Source organism: Chenopodium album, chromosome 16 (genome assembly GCF_948465745.1).
Source record: "Chenopodium album chromosome 16, dcCheAlbu1.1, whole genome shotgun sequence".
NCBI classification, from domain to species: domain Eukaryota; kingdom Viridiplantae; phylum Streptophyta; class Magnoliopsida; order Caryophyllales; family Amaranthaceae; genus Chenopodium; species Chenopodium album.
Window position 1 is genome coordinate 40,314,787 of NC_137849.1, and position 16,714 is coordinate 40,331,500.

The 16,714-nt window shown below is 35.1% G+C and overlaps 1 protein-coding gene and 1 pseudogene across 2 annotated transcripts; both read right to left on the bottom strand.

Moving 5' to 3' along the window:
* Positions 1-4,918: 4,918 nt before the first annotated feature.
* LOC145584296 (pre-mRNA-splicing factor SLU7 pseudogene) lies at positions 4,919-7,247 on the bottom strand (annotated as a pseudogene). The gene is made up of 3 exons (XR_014100345.1): positions 7,053-7,247; positions 6,855-6,967; positions 4,919-6,166 (listed from the first exon to the last, which is right to left on the bottom strand). The product of XR_014100345.1 is annotated as a pre-mRNA-splicing factor SLU7 pseudogene (transcript).
* A 1,572-nt stretch (positions 7,248-8,819) lies between these two features.
* LOC145585303 (synaptonemal complex protein 1-like) lies at positions 8,820-15,451 on the bottom strand. Its single transcript, XM_081642014.1, has 19 exons — positions 14,932-15,451; positions 14,799-14,848; positions 14,490-14,697; positions 14,269-14,394; positions 14,081-14,179; positions 12,959-13,635; positions 12,629-12,877; positions 12,410-12,538; positions 12,238-12,306; positions 12,000-12,110; positions 11,163-11,270; positions 10,965-11,075; positions 10,804-10,890; positions 10,502-10,567; positions 10,295-10,402; positions 9,963-10,049; positions 9,798-9,860; positions 9,409-9,518; positions 8,820-9,087 (listed from the first exon to the last, which is right to left on the bottom strand). The coding sequence occupies exons 1-16, from the start codon at positions 15,086-15,088 to the stop codon at positions 9,993-9,995; spliced, it is 2,412 nt and encodes an 803-aa protein (XP_081498140.1). The 5' UTR covers positions 15,089-15,451; the 3' UTR covers positions 8,820-9,087; positions 9,409-9,518; positions 9,798-9,860; positions 9,963-9,992.
* Between the last annotated feature and the right edge of the window lie 1,263 nt (positions 15,452-16,714).

A 16,714-nucleotide genomic window follows, 5' to 3' on the forward strand; every position in this document is an offset into this window, starting at 1 on the left:
CCATTGAAATGACAACTTTACCCTCCTGATATACAAAGTTGTATCTCTGACTTATTAACTAGAATTTCCTCATAATCAATAGTTTGGTCCCAAAACTTCATCTCACTTGTGGGAGAAGAAATCATAGTGTCATAAAGCTCTTAATTAATTAATGAGAGTGACGGTTGGTTTCCGCAGCACACTTTTTCAGATTGTCCGTTTGTCCATTAGCTGGTGGAGACAATCTCAGCCTTGGTGGCTTTGTTCGCTCTCCTTTGGGCAATTTGGCTCACGAGGAATAATTGCCGGTTCCGTCAGCAGGATATGTCTCCTTCGGACATCTTGTATCTTGCTTCTCATTGGGAGGCCAAATGCCATTCGGCTCAAGACTTCCTTGTTTCCACCACTCGCATTGCCCCTCGGTGTTCTTCTGTTCCTCCTAAATCCTCGCACTGGCTTATAGGGGGCTCGTCGGCCCCTCTTGAGATTTGCTTGATCCTTGATGGTTCTTGGTCGACTAAGGATAATACGGCTGGTATAGGATGGTTTTTCCGGCCTTTAGATTTCCCCATTCTCTGCGATGGGGGGGGGGGGGGGGGGGCTCGTGCTACTTGTGCTTCCTCGTCCATTCATGAAGAATTATTGGCTTGCTATTGGGGACTACAAAATGCGACCAGAAAAGGTTACTGAAGGATTCTTCTTTACACGAACTGTGCTACCATGTGTCTTCTGCTTGCAAAGGAATGTCGAGCAGATATCTCACTGATCTGGTTACTGCGGGATCTTCACTCCTTATTGGGTTCGTTTGAGGCATACAAGATTAAGAAGGTGCCTAGACTTTGGGTCTCTCTAGTGCACTGGTTGGCTGGGAAGGCTAGTTGTCGTGATTTCCTTTGTTGTTCTTTCTAGTTTGTTTGTTTTTCTTGTTTATTAGTTCTCACTATCAAAAAAAAAAAAAAAAAAAAATAATAATAATAATAATAATAATAATAATTAATGAGAGTGAGGGATAGCTCAAGTGATTAGAGCTTCTTTCCCGGTTTTAAAATCCTAGGTTCGATTTTCACCCCGCCCTTGTGGCTCTCTAAACAAAAAAAAAAAAAAAAAAAAAAAAAAAGCTCTTAATTAAACAAGTTAATACACCACTTTTTTATAGAGAGGGCAATAGAGCAGCACATTACGTTGCTTCTTTAGGTCATTTCATGGAAACGCACCATGATATTGATCATTTTTTAGACAGTAAATTTTCTTTTTTTATAACTTAAGATAGATTGGATTATAGTCTTGACAGAAGAATAGCCTAACTTCTTGTATCTTTCCTTTAAAAAAAAAGTTAATACAACACCTTTTTTTTTTAACAAGGTTGATACAACACGTTTATTCGTTTAACCAAACAGTTTGGGTTAGTATTGAAAAGCCCTACACAAAATTAACACGACTCAACTTGCTTAAGTGAAAAAAAAAAACCAAAAAAAAAAAAAAAAAAAATAAGGCTGTACTTTATATATAACACAACAATACAATACGCACAGAATACAATTGCCAATTCTAATAGTCCTAAACAACATACCTTTTTTCTTCTTTTTTCTTTTTTGCAAGGCGAAAAGAAAGATCTGGGCCTAGTCACTTTGCCTTGCTAAAAGGTCGTGTGCCTTGGAAACAATTCTCATGGGAATATTACAACAATAAACAAAAAACTAAAAATATTAACATATACTCCGTACCGTATAAAATAACACTAATTAGGTATGTAGTATTTTCAAATGGTGTAGTGGTACATGTACCAAGCAAGAAGGGAAATTCGCCTTATAAGTTATAACTTAAAGGTCACAGGCTCAAATCCTACCCTCTATGTCTGCCACTAGTCAAAGTTCAAGGTATTAGGAGCATCTAAGCATGTTTATTACGGAGTATTTCCTTACAATTGAATAAGGAGAGGTTTAAAAAAAAAAATTAAGGAGATTGACTTGATTAAATTGAGTCATACTACTATAGTAGTATAGTACCATCTCTAATACTGTAAATAAATGAGAATCGAAAAAAGAAATTTAAAAAAATGTTGGCATAATTGATCATTAGCAGAGCCCTTAGGGCTATGTATAAGAAGCTCAAAAAAGAAATATTAAGAAAACATTAACATTAATTATACCGATCTGTGTCTGATTTTATCATGAATTTCCAACTTTATTCTATTTTGGAAAATATATTTAATACTTATGAATAGTCCTAAGTAGAGGTGTCAAACCCGAACCGACCCGAAAAAAATTATCCGTTTCGAACTGTAACCGATCCGATTTGATCCGAAAAATTCAAGACCCAAACCCAATCTGTAACTGAACTGAACTCAACCCGAATCCGAACTTGACCCGATCTGAACTTAATCCGGCACCGATTTGATCCGACCTGAACTCAACCCGAATCCGATTTGACCCGACCTGAACTCAAACCGAACCGATTTGACCCGACTCAAGCTCAACCCGATCCGAAATTGACCCGACAAATAACCGATCAGATCCGATCCGTTTTGACCCGAACTGATATTAACCCGACCCGATTTAAACTCGATTTGATTTTTACCCGATCCGAATTTAACCCGACCATAATTGATTATTGACCTTTTTATTCAAGTTCTTATACTATATATTTACTAATTATTAATAAGTTAACTTTTTTACTACAAAGAAATAGTCTGGAGTCTTAAGTTTACTACAAACCCATCACGTGAGACAATCTGACTAAAAAGTAGATGGGGTTCATATAAAGAGCTCTCTCTTCCTATCTCTCTCCTTTTTTTCTCTCTCTACCATGTGTTTTTAGAATATTTTAATCGTTGTTATGTATTTACAAATACATAACATTCCTTCATTACTACTTCCTCTACAACTATGCATTATCCTAGAATTATAGGCATTATACATCGTACGGTTGTACACACACTACGTACATATGCAATAATTTATGCTCAAATAAAAAGAATGTACATAGTAACAATTAACTATCACTATGTATAATGTCAAGTTTTTAATATAAAAATTGAATTAGTAATAAAGTAATTCTAACAACTCTAACAAATATCTTATACAAATTGAATTAGTAATAAACTAAATTAATAGTACAGAATTCATAACCTCGCAAGATTGTACAATTGATGAAGAGTTGTAACCTTGTAATAACCTTAAAAAATTGATATTCTATTTTGTATATATCACCATATGTAACTATTATTACTCATCAATATATCACTAGCTCGGTCTCACTTATATAGGTATGATAAGTTATCGATAATTATTCAATCTCAATTTTCCTTTAAGATAAAAATTATACATAACTTGATCAAATGAGAAAACTAAAACTTCGTGCTTCATAATTAATAATTATATTGAACCAATAATAAGGTAAAAACTCAATAATATCTCTAGATTAAAAATAACATTATTTGGATATGAATTTGGTCAGCTCGACCAAAATCCAGCCAAACACAAAAAGGAATTAAATCGAAACTGACCATTTAATGAATCAACGGATCAACCTTATCTTAATCAAACCGAACTTGACCGAACCGAAATCATCCGAACCGAAATCAACCCGACCCAAATTCATCTGACCCGAAGTTATCCGGTTAAACCCGTTTTAAACCCGATCCAAATTTATCCGAACCGAAAGTGAACCGATCTGGAGTTGACCCGACCCATATCCGACCCAGACTCGATAGACCATGACCCGAATTTGACCCGACCCGAATTTGACCCGATCCGACCCGACCCGAGTTAAAAGGATAATTTTGATCCGAACATATCCGAACCGAGTAGACCCGACCCGAACAGACCCGACCCAAACTCCATCCGGTTATCCGAATTGACACCTCTAGTCCTAAGGGCTACGTATGTCATTACCATTTAGGCTTTTATTCAATTATTTCTCACACATTTTATATTTTATTTTATTTTTTATTTTTGAGTTAGCCTTCAACACATGAACACACCGTTTCGTTGATTAGCACTCTTGTATAAACGCGCTCTCCCTTCATTTCCCCTTCTCAATAAAAAAAATTTTGGCGGTCATTCTACTTTTTCAAACTTTAAACAGAAAAAAAAGAAGAGGAGAGAGAAAATAACATCAATGGAGAAGGAAGATGGCGGAAGCAATTCAACCTCTCACAACGCCATACGCTGCGCTAAAGCTGCTATGCTGCTCTCCTCACTCGGCGATCGCATCCAACACCAGGTTTCTTCTCCTTCCTCTCCATCTCTCTCTACTTTCTCTCTCTAAAACAGAGTATCTCAAACAAAAAATTGAAAATGATTGATTTAGGAAAAGGAGATGATGAAGCAAACGATCGAACAATTGAAGATGGAGGTTGTTCAAGAGCGTTTCAAGAGGAAGAAATTGAAGTTCTGTAATCTGATTGAGTTTACGATTCAGATTGTCTTGCTGTTCTCTTTGCTCACTTTCTTCGTCTTGCGTGCCTTCGATTTGTGATGAAGATTTCAAGATGATGAATTGAGCATCAGTGTTTTTCGTATCTACTGTTGGAGTTTAATTTCTCTTTTATGTCTTTCTTCAATTGAAGAAGAAAAAATGAAGGAAAATCAATTGATTTTGTCGATCAGTTTGATTATGTTGAATTGAATGCTTATTTTCAAGTGTAATAATTTCTAGTAGTTCAAATTCTAGTAGTTGAAATCTTTTTAATATGAAGTAATTAAACAAATTTCTTGCAATTTTATGGTATTGGTCTTGTTTTGTATTATGTTTTTAATTTATTATCTCTCGTTTCTTTCGCTTAAACACAATCACATTATGCTATGTTAAAGGAAAGTCCAAAAATACAGTCCGAAATTTCGGATTAGTGGAGTATGTCATCATGGAGCAGCAGTTCAGCACCATGCCCTCCATTCTAACTAGCAAAAAATAATATAGTACTCCGTAAGATCTTAATTCTACTGATACAAATGTTATGTATAGGACTATAACAGAATAGATTCACAGGTAATCCTTCATAGGATCATCATGGTGGATCTTCTTCATTCTGAAAGCTTCTATCTCTTCTGGTGTCACGTCGTTATCATATGTCATGTTATACTTCCGTTTCCTTTCTGTACACCAAGTAGGCAGCCTTTTCTCCTCAGTCAACTCCGGTTTTTCTTCTGAAGTCTCTTTGAGATCGATGTTAGCTTTCATCAGCTCTCCCATTGCTTCTGCAGCCTCAATCCCGGCAGCACCTGTACAATAGCTGTTTCGAATTGCCTGCTTGCAGCATTTGTAGCCCCATTGGAAATCACTCCACCATGACCCCCAAACAGTTGTGTGATTATTAGTGTACACGACGCCTTCTTCATATTTACTCTTGGGGACAGCCATCTCCTGCCCCTTGATTATCCGGCCAGAGCGATCATATTCAACTTGTCTATCACTTTGGCCAAGTAGAAGTTCCCGTGGAATCTCCTCTTCTGCTGCAGCATTGCCATACTTCTCCATTATGGTATCCTTCACCTGAGTTTTCAACTTCTCTTTATTGACCTTAAAGTTCTTGTGTAGTAACTCGACTTGGGTAGGAGCTGCTTGCATATGCACATCCTGTCCCTTATCATATATCTCAAAAGCATGTAAATTGAGCTGCTTCAACTCCAAAGCTTGACCACTGAGTCGATTTTGATTATCACCAGAATAAAATTTCTCATTTGGATCAGCATCAGGAAGAGGATCCTCACGCATGGACCGGGTTTTAGGATCATAGTAGGCCGAATCAACATCAAGGTTCAATAAATATTTGGCTGCATCTTCTCGGATACGCAAGTTTCTAACAGTTCCAGTACTTCCTCCACCAGTTGTACGTACACGTTTTTCAACCTTTGCAAAATCCATTTGTTTACTCTCATCAACCTTCAAAGCATCTTCATCATCTTCCTCACCCTCACCTTCTTTGGTTTTATTTTTCTCCTCGAGCTTTTTCAACTGTTGTTCCTTCTTGTATCTTTCTATTGCTACCTCCTTCATCTCAAATTTATGAACAACATAGACATAACTTGCAGCATCAAAACCATTATATCTGTCATGTTTCCCATCGTAATCCAGCTTAATTTCCTCTATTATTTCATCAGGTGCAATGTGCTTCCCTGTCCACTTTGCTCCAACTCTTCGAGGTCTGTCCGTGCAAGACTTTGCATCATGGGTCTTAGCGCCACAACTACAGAAAACACAATAAACTTTAATCACATGTTTAATGTTTAAGACACCCCATGAAGATAATTACACAAGAAAAAGCTCTTCATCTAAGAAATACAGTGAGCATGAAAGGAACTTTAAGGGCTCCAAGAAATTGTAAGTGTACTCATCCCATAATTTGGAAAGCATGTTGGATAAAGCCATGGCCTCTAAATGTGCATAAGTTTCTCAAAAAATTCTAACAAACACTCTACCCTCTGAACGATTTGAGATGGTTATTAAAAAGTATGAGAAAAACCTAAGTAGTTCACAGAGATTGTATAAAACGTTGAATAATCCATTTAATTCCACACTTCCACTTGATCATCCTCATTTACTAATAATGTCAAGTTCCAAATTAAAACAAACATTTGAATTTTAGCTTATTAAGTTTTGTCATATTGAGTTTTGAAACAAATAGTAGAATTTCTTAAGGTTCAAGATACACATCATAGGGCAAATACGAGCACACGCGCGCGTATTAACAGGATCGACTTACTTAATGCCAAGTTCCAAAACAAACTTTTGAACTTTTAACTTATATTAAGGGTTGTCATCGATATCGAGTCTTGAAACACAATGGAATAGTAGAATTTACTTTGGTTCAATTACAAAATCATTAGCAAAAAACATAGGGCAAATAACAAATGGAATTAACAGGTTAAACTTACTTAGCACAAGAACCCTTCCGAAACTTATCAGCCTGGAAACCCTTTTCACCTCTTCGATACCACGCCTTGGAATGATTCGACTCCGATTTCCACTTCCTTTGATGCTTCAAACTCTGAAAAACAACCAATGTCAGTTCTTAAATCTTGTACAACACTACCAATAAATTCAAAAAAAACAAACAAACAAATAAAACATACCGGTTTATTTGAATTGAGATACCAAGGGGCAGAAGACATATACTGTGGAATATGAGGATTAATTTCTTTCCCATCTTCATCAACTTCTGCTGGCACAAGTCCAGCTTTTCGAGCTTCCTCTAATTCCAACTGCTTCCTATGATCTTCCCTAGACTTAAACGCCCCTGCAAATATTTCCCCAATTTTAATACACATTTTAATCAAACATAAAATCACTCGATTCCATTATATCTTCAATTTAATTACTACCATCAATTCAAAAACAGCACCAATTCAAAATAATCAAAATCTATCATAATCAGAATTTATCATGAATTAAAATCATTTTATCACGTATTATTAAATTAGAAAAAAATATTATTTAATCGAACCTAACCTAAATAAAAGAAATCAAACAGTAGAAAAAATTCAATTAATTTTCAAAAAAATACCTGGAGGAATCTCCATTGGGAAAAAAAAAGTTTGGTTTGAGAAGAATAATTCTTGGTTTTCTGGGAAATTGAGAATTTAGTGAATAATTTGAAGGATTCGAAAGAATTTGAAGAATGAACAGCAGTGAATAAGAAAGTTTCAGAGACAGAGAAAAAAAGAGTAGGGAGAAAGAAGGGAGAGAGATTATATAGATTTTGAAGGAGTGATATAAGACGCGGTAATACGGTAAGTTAGTGCAAATTACCGACCTAAAGCTTGGGGATTAAGTAATTCGTACATCTTACGGAGTATCTAATATCTATGTTATCCAATGTCCATCGATCTATTTCCTCCGTTCTTTTAATACCGCACCATAGGAGTAAATTTTACATTGATAGCAAAATAAAACTCCACAATTATATTAGAGAAAATACGAGTTCATCTTCATGAGAATAAACAAAAAAGTGTTTATGGCATTTTTTTAAATAAATTAACAATTATTAGTAAATGCGGGTCTCATAAATATTAATTTATTTACGAAATTGTCATGCTGACTAGGATATTTGTTGATTTATTTGGAAATGTCACTAGATTAATGATATTTTATTATCTTGATGATAATTTGGGGCTCCCTTAGAAGCAGGCCACGTCAGCAGAGTAAAAGGAAATTCGGTTATAACAAACTTTGCCAGCTCATCACTTTGTTATAACTAATTAGTTGAAGTAATTAATGCTATTTACTTCCTTGTTCCTTGTATAAATATTCAGCTGTAATAATTTATTTCTCTTTAATCTAAATACACACAAATTACTTCTCTCAAACACTTTCTCTCTCTAGATTTTCTCTCTGATTTTTGCTAAGCTTCAATGGTGGAATTAACTTGATTCTGCCATTGAAGATTGTTTGAGCTCAGAACTTCAGTTTCTGACATATTTTACGAGTATTTATTCTAGATCAACATTCGCAAGAGTGACAAGGCTTATACATATGTTGAATAACTAGTTACCATCCATGCGATGTACAATTTTAGACAAATACATTTATGAATAAGAATTTTTTTATAACAGGATGTACGTGACTAATTTCTAAAATACTATTAACCGGATATATCTGTTTATGATGGGGATGTGCTTGGAGGGTCAAATCTAAGACAAAACAACTATGAATAAACAGGCGAAAAAGTTGCAGTTACCAGTGCACCAGCTTTGGTTTCCTAAATTAGTTGCAGTTGATAATATCGGACATTTGCAGAATTGAATGCTTTCACTTAAAGCTCAAGCGCAAAAATGATCCATGACAAAGAATTAACAAGTCTTAAAGACAGCCTTAGCTGATTGTAAAAAGAAGCAGTGGAACAATGAGTTTCAAAATTTGATAGGACACTAATGTCCATGACATTTAGCCAATATTTTTTTACAAACATGGACATTATATTTCGACATTGTTCTAAATTCTCTATACGACCTACACTATGCAAAAGAAACTTTACACTTGATCCTGAAGTTAAAGCTGCACACGAGTATATTGCATATCTGCATTAGGTAAATCGGTCTGGCACTCTACAACCAGTTGAATCAATGTACATCTGTCAGCCTGTACAAGAAAGGAACTCTCTGCTGTCATCTGCAAAAATTGTTCAAAACTGGTTCAGTAAAAAAGATGCAGCAGTAATTTGCAGTCAATACACCACATGATGCCTAGTTGTTTAATATTGCAATCAAATCTCCTGTTTGAAATCATTTGACTCGTGACAAAAGTAAATTGTCAAGCCTTGTAAAGATTTCAGACAAAATAAAAACTGTCAGATGAAAGTTTTTCACAGTTTTCTTTGATGCATAATGAGAACTCGCCCAAGAGAATTCTTAGATTATAGCTACTAAGCCAGAGTAAAAAGAATCAAATAGCATGATTTTATGTAGAAAGAACAAGGATATAATTGTCTACCATTAATCGAATGCATAAGGATCATCTCCATCAGCGTATGGATTCAGAGACCCTTCAGAAAACAATTCACCGATATTGGTAGGCTGAGAGTAACCCACTGCCCTAACTCCCTGCATTAAGAGATTATGCCATCAATTATTTTTTGTCCTGTAATTAATTGGTGACTTACAAAAGCAGGAACCAAAACAATTAAACTAACAATCCAAACCACGAGTAGAAACTAACAATCCAAACCACGAGTAGAATAGCAATCAACAGCCTATAGGACAATTCTATGAGCCCCAGTAAGAAAACAGAACTCGTCTCTATTTATTCCGATTAAATACTCAGCGTATATGACACGGACTACAGAAACAACCAGAACAAATGCAAATGATACCTTTCATTACCTTGATAGAGCTTTTAGGAGTATTGACTTTAGGAGTAGCAACCTTCTTATGTTTTCTTGGATCCTAAGAAAACACAGGAATAAAAGTTTCAGATTTTTCAGTAGTCACATTTTCTTAACTCCTAAGTTCACCCATTTCTATGGAATAATTCTCTTAAGGGCATACCGCAAGCATAGCAGTACTCCTAGTTTTCCTTCATTTGGTGATGCCTCCTCCACTGGTTGTTTCCTCTTCAAATTCGCGGTTACTTACCTGTGATTTTACTCAGTTATCATCCAAGAAGACATATATAAAGCAACATGTACTGTCAGAACTAACTCAAAATAAACACTCTATACACTATAGGTTACTGTCAGAAATTAACACTATATACACAATAGGCCAACTAATATAGCTTCCTTTTGTCAGATAAACATCGAATAAAAACTTCATATATGGAAGTGATCTCCAATTGAACAGTCAAGCAACAAAGTTTGGGGAAACTTTAAACAACTCACCTTCCTTCCATGCTTTGACATATTCATCACATTTCCTGCATTTTCTTTCCCTACTTTCCTAAGCAAGGTTGATACTGGAGATTGCACAGTAGCTTCATAACGTGATTCCTAAATGCAAACATTGTCAAATGTAATGACAACAATGGCATAGATCCATGATTTAATTTATGGAGGAGAAAGCTTTTTCACGACTCTTAGCTCACTCACTGGAGGAGGCATGCGTCTTTTAGTGCCATCTGGATCTCTCCTCCTGATTGATGAAACAGAGTATTCCTAAAGGAAGGAAACAGAGATTGTGATTCAACCGCTTTCTATCCAAAATATAAGTAATTTATTATAAGGCATTCACATTTGCGATATTCATCATAGAGACATGCTTATAAGTTATAACAAAATGGAAGTCAAATAGATACTTGCAAGTTTCTGGACCATACATATTATACTCATCCATGGAGAGAGAGGGGATGGGAGAGACTAGGAGAGTGAGTAGAGAGATATCAACATCAAACCTTCTTTGAGTTCGCTTCTTGATCCTCTTGGGGTATGTCGCTCATCACTTTCCACTGTAGCTGCAACAAAGCCCTTTGCCTTTCTTCCTGTAATATGATGAGATCCCAGTCAATTTTATCAGAATAAACCTATCTGCTGAATTTGAAGTATTGACACACACTTTAGATTTCTGAAGATCCAGCTCCTGCTGAAACTGTTTACATTCATCCTCATGCTGCAATCTTAAGGCTCTAATCTGGGATTCATGCTCATTCCTGAGTGTCATTGTTTTCTGGAAATTTCAAACTGGTTAGAAAGAGAAATTGATACGACAATAAGAACTTGAATGCTCAAATGCCCAAATGTGAAGTTTCACAACCTCTCTGAGTTCGTTCTCTGCATGTAGTTGGATATTTTTCATTTCTTCAAGGTGCTCAGATTTGAGATTGGATTCTTTTCTTTCATGCTCCTTCTTCATGCGATCAATCTAAGAACATGACAAGACAAAGCTTAGTCAGGAATATGATATTGAATGAGCGGACATTCATTTAATCACATCCAGACTAGAATAACCTGCCCCTTTTAGAAGATATAGAGATGCTTGCCAAATGTGTCTTTCTAAAGTGCAATTTATGCTGTTATGCAAGTCCAGGTAGTTAAGAACAAAATGTTCTAACATCAAATCACTAGTCAAGATAATCTATTACTAACATTTAGTGTTTCTGTACCACATACAATCATCCTAATGATTCTAACACAACTCCTACCTACCTCAGATAAAGATTAGGGTCAGATGTACGCAGCCCTATGGCCCTATCTACACAATAACAAAGAGGCCTTTCTAGGACTAATTTATTAGAACTGCTGTTCCTGATTGACCTTTGAATGGAAAGACAACCAATTGGAAATTTGGCATACTACTACACACAATCAATATTAAATAAGGGCATGTTTCATGAAATGTTTGATTTAGTCTATCTTTATCCAAATTCAAAATTTAACGCATCAATGATTTAGCCAGCTTAGTTGTGAATGAATTGTATGCGTTTGCAATAAGCAGACATAAATTGCATCCATAATCAAGCAAATGAAAAAAAAAAATTACAGCATCTTGTCCGAAAACAGGTATTCAATTGCATTTTGACAAGACAGGAGAATCATTTAATCATTACTATATTGGTTCAACTATGAATTGGTTTATAATTTTAGCACATACCAGAGCGGTATGCTCTTCTTGGATGCGAGCTAAATTCTGCCTTGATTCTTCATTGCACTTGTCAAGTCTTTGCTCACAAGACCTTTCCATCTCTGCAACAGTCTTGTCTGCCTAAAGTAACAAACAAGCAACATCATTGTCTAGATCTATTCTATCTTCTAGATATTGAAACAAAATAATGAAACAATTCCTCAATTATTCTCGAAAATAACCATGATGAATATTGACAATTGCCAACCTTCTCTTTCTCATGATTAATGATTTCTTGCTTTTCAACCTCATACTTCTTCCTGATGTCATTTATTGCCTGTATGACGGCAGCCAAAGTCAATATTGTCAACAGAAAATGCCACAAAAATTTCTGATGAAATAATATCTATCTTGTGCTATCCAGGGAAAGAAGATACTACCTGATCATTCCTCTGAGAGATCTCCTTCAAATGCCTTGACAGCTCCGACTGTTTAGACTCAAGCATAGCATCATACTGCTTCTTAGCTTCTCCAAGCTTGCCTTCTGCAGCTACTAACTGCGCCTGAATCTGTGAAAATCCTTATGCGATTTACATGCACATCCCAGGGTTCATAGTTATTCCACCCAAAATAATAATTAACAAGACAGTTTCAGAAACCTCTGCTTTTTGGTTGTCCAGTTCCTTCTCTTTGTCCTTGTATTGCAAGATTAGCTGTTCCTTTTCCTCCAGAGTGGAAGAAAGCTTGTTCACTTGCTCCTCCAAAGATTTCACCTCCTGATTGATCTTCAAAATCTCCTTCTGAAAACCATCAATTTCATCCTCCTTTTTATGTATATTTTCCTGTAGCTTCTCCATGTTCTCCTTCTTTTCCAACTCTAGCTCTGATAATTTGATCAACAAATCTTTCTGCAGATTTACAAATGGTCATTGAGATTATGACTTATGATTCTAGAGAAAAACATAGATCATCGTTAAAAGCTAAAAGACCTTTTCATTCTCAGATGACCCTAAGCTCTCAGAAAGATTGCGAACTTGCTCCTCTAAGTCTGCAACTAACTTTCCTGCTTCAGTTTTCTTAGAAAGAAGAGCCTCTACTTCAGACTCTAACGTTCGTATCCTCTCTTCTGATAATCGACACTCTTCAGCATGCTGCACCATTGCAGATTCTTGTGCGCTCTGAAGCTCATCTACCTTATCCTTCAATCCCTGATTAACTGATTGAAGTTCATCCATTTCTGATTTTAACTGCATGTGCTGATGATGCAGAAGACCATACTGCCCTTGAGCACGCTTGGCAGTGAGATCCTTCTCCTGTTCAGCCAACTTAGAAGCTTTATCATACACAGAGCAGAGCTGAGAAATCTTGTCGGAAACAGCCACACTGTGCTCATCCAATCCAATCAGTTTTGAAGCGAAAGCATTAACCACATCCTTAAGATTTTGAGTCTCCTGCACTGATGTTGCTAATCTTTTGGCAAACTCATCATTGTTGGATTGAAGATCAACTTTCTCCCTCTCCAAGTTTTCAAGAGTAATTCTCATCCGAGTAAGATCCTCTTCTTTCGATTTCAGTTCTATTCTCACATCATCAAATTTTGACTTCAAATTTTCACCAGTCAGTCTGCTTGTGGTAAGGTCAGATTCAAGGCATTTTATCAAAGAATCTGCATGCAATACAGCGCATGTAAATCCTCAGTAAGCAATATCTCATTTTGAAACAGTTCACTGAATCCAAAAGTGTTTATACCATTCAGGAATGGTAAAGATTTCCTCAAGACCACAATCCACACGTAACAATCATAGACTAATGCAATAAATTAAATATAAAGTAAAGCAAGTAAACAATGATAGAAAATTATGGACTGAACTTGTTTGAGTTATGAATGTGAATCTGTTGATAACAATAATCAGTTCAGTAAACTATTGATAAGGTACTTGCAATAAAACCCCAGTTTAAATTGACAAAACAAGCTTATAGCTTAGATTAAGTGACAATACAATATCCACATAAAATCAATTCTACAATGTTATACAACCACTTCACTTCATAATTACTCAAAAATTGGAAATATGGGAGGATCATATAAATGTTGTATAGTTTTTGACTACCTTTTTCCTCCATAAGCTTGGTAGTTTTGGATCGTTCATCTTCATAAAGCACCTCTTGTTCCTCTTTCTGCTCTTTTAGTTCCTTAAATGCCTGGTCACCTAAGTACAAAATTCAAACAAATAGATATTACACAAAAACAATCATTATCATAAACATAATGTTAATTCTAACAGGTTAAGAAGCTTACGTTCTCTTATGTTTTCCTCTGCTGAATCCAATTTAAGAGATAAACTCTTCATTTCATCATTTAATGTATCCAATGCAGCCGAATTCGCAGTTAATTTTTCTCCAATTAACTGCTTATCCTTCTCCGCTGTTCAAACAAGCACAATTCTATTAAGAACTTGGAACACAGGAACAGAATCGAAACACAAGTTGCGAAACAGTCGAAAACAAAGGTATTCTTACCATCCTGAACTTGACAGACCAAGAGCTGCAACGTCTCAGTGAGTTGATCACATAACGTTTTCGTCGAAGAGAACTTTGATTCGAGACCTTGCCAGAGCTTCTCATCTTCTTTCTGCTTCACTTTCAGCTTCGCATTCTCATTACAAGCTGCTTGTAGCTTCTCTTCCAGCACATGAATATGCTCAAGAGATTTCTTCAACTTCGAATTCTACAAAATTAATCAAAAATCAAGGTTGAAGCAAATTCTTCAGCATTTCACTAATCACAACTTCAGAATTGAACTAATCGTAAAATCGAGAGAATAATTACCGCTAAATCTAGGTCAGTTCTCACAGACGCTTGTTCCTTCACCAATTTCTCTAAAAATCATCACTATTAGATTGAATACAACATCAAAAATCGGCGAATTTCTGAAATTAAGACTGAAAATTAGATGACAAACCAGCAGTGAGCTTCAAGCTCGCGAAACCTCCTGAAGTAATTGAATCGGAAGTTGAACGTGAAGAAATTGATAAGGGTTTCGCAGTTCCTGAAGCAGATCCTGTTAAGGATTTGAATTGATCTAAGCTTTTCATGCCGAAAAACCCTAATTTCTGCATTTTGAAGTGTCAAAATATCGTTTGATTGAAGCTTTAGGCCACAATTAGGTTATGGCGACCTCGAATTTCTGTAACAATGGCGGACGACAAATCCAGAAACTTCGAGAATTTACAGTTTTTCTCTGTCTTTCGCTTTTTCTCTCAAAGTTCTCAGACAGAAATGAGTATTTGAAAAATGGAATTCGCGCCATGTTACAGTATTTATAGGTTTCGTTTCGCGGATAATCTTTCTTTGTGTTTGGCCTTTTGTGGGTTGGTTGGTTGGTTCAATCATCCAAATGAAATAAGAAGTGATTTGAGCATTGATTTATTTGTAATGAAATGAAAAATTAATTACCAGTAAGGCAACAAGCCAACACCTGATTAGAACATATGGTGAGGGAATTGTTCTAGTTTAACTAAGGTTTTGGGTTTGAGATTTGGGAGCACAATAATATTTGTTGAGTCTAGTAGGGTTTGGGATTATTAGATATATATATTCCATAAGATTTTAGAGTGATCCGCACGACTATTGACTAAATACAACGAGTAAATAGGTCCTATGTTTTCCTTAATTGTCACTAACTTAAAAGTTTTTACTAAAAATCTCTATATCAACTCCTTTCATATCAAAAACACGTTTCTTTCAATGATTGTTTTTATATCTCTACCGCATTTTATTTTTTTTAATATGCTGACCAGGTGGGAAAAAAGAGCTTACCTCCGTACTAAAGGTAATGTAATGAAGAAGTTTTATTCTCTTCACTGCCCTAGCATATGAAAATAAAGGGTAGTGATACATCTTCAAGTGTAATTGGGAGTAAATCTAAATCCATTTATGTCTATTTAAACCTTAAATATGGAGTAAGAAAAAAAGGCTAGAGAATTGTGTGAAGTTTATTGATACAATTTCATTGATGGCTCTATTTTTACCTGCTCACTTTCCCATTTATTTAACCACAATTCTAATTTATAATCGTTGATTTGTACACCCGGGTGTACTATGAGCATGGTACAACCGGGCAAAAACGATGTTGTCCAAAAAATAAAACGCATGCAACAAATAAATTAAAAAAATGCGGAAAGTAACATAGTGCTTTGGAACAAAGAACATTCTGCTAAAAAAGAACATGTAGATGTAAACACAAAGAACGCGAGTTTTTTTAGGTATATTCAGTAAATTTCGGAAAGGAATCAACCAAATCCCACATTACTTGATACAATCTTTTCGAAAAAAAATTAAGATTCCAAAATAATTTTCTCGTTTTATAATTTTTTTTTTTCTTTTTCAAAATATTTCAAGATTTTATTTTCAAAATTCAATATTTAAATTCAAAAATTCATTTCATAGTTAAAATTTTAGTTACCAATATTTTATTTGATTTTCGATAATTTAAAAAATCTCTACCAAAATCAATCATATTCTTTCAGCAATTTTTTTTAATGTAATTATTATAATATTCACTATAATAATAATGGTCATGTGTAATTCTTGTGTTGTTCTTTATATATTTTTATAATGTTCTTTATTAGAAAATATGATGTACTTTATTTTGTATGTAAAGTACTACGGAGTATTTAATTATTAGCATAATTTTTCTTCCATATGTCCACTATTAATATTATGATCTTTATTAGACCTTTTGA

Excerpts from the sequence above, each read along its gene's own strand:
- LOC145585303 (XM_081642014.1), bottom strand. The coding sequence starts at position 15,088 with ATGCAGAAATTAGGGTTTTTCGGCATGAAAAGCTTAGATCAATTCAAA. Across the intron at positions 14,180-14,268 it reads AGAGGAAAACATAAGAGAAC|GTGACCAGGCATTTAAGGAA; the intron begins GTAAGCTTCTTA and ends TTTTGTACTTAG. Across the intron at positions 13,636-14,080 it reads CAAGCTTATGGAGGAAAAAG|ATTCTTTGATAAAATGCCTT; the intron begins GTAGTCAAAAAC and ends TATTGCATGCAG.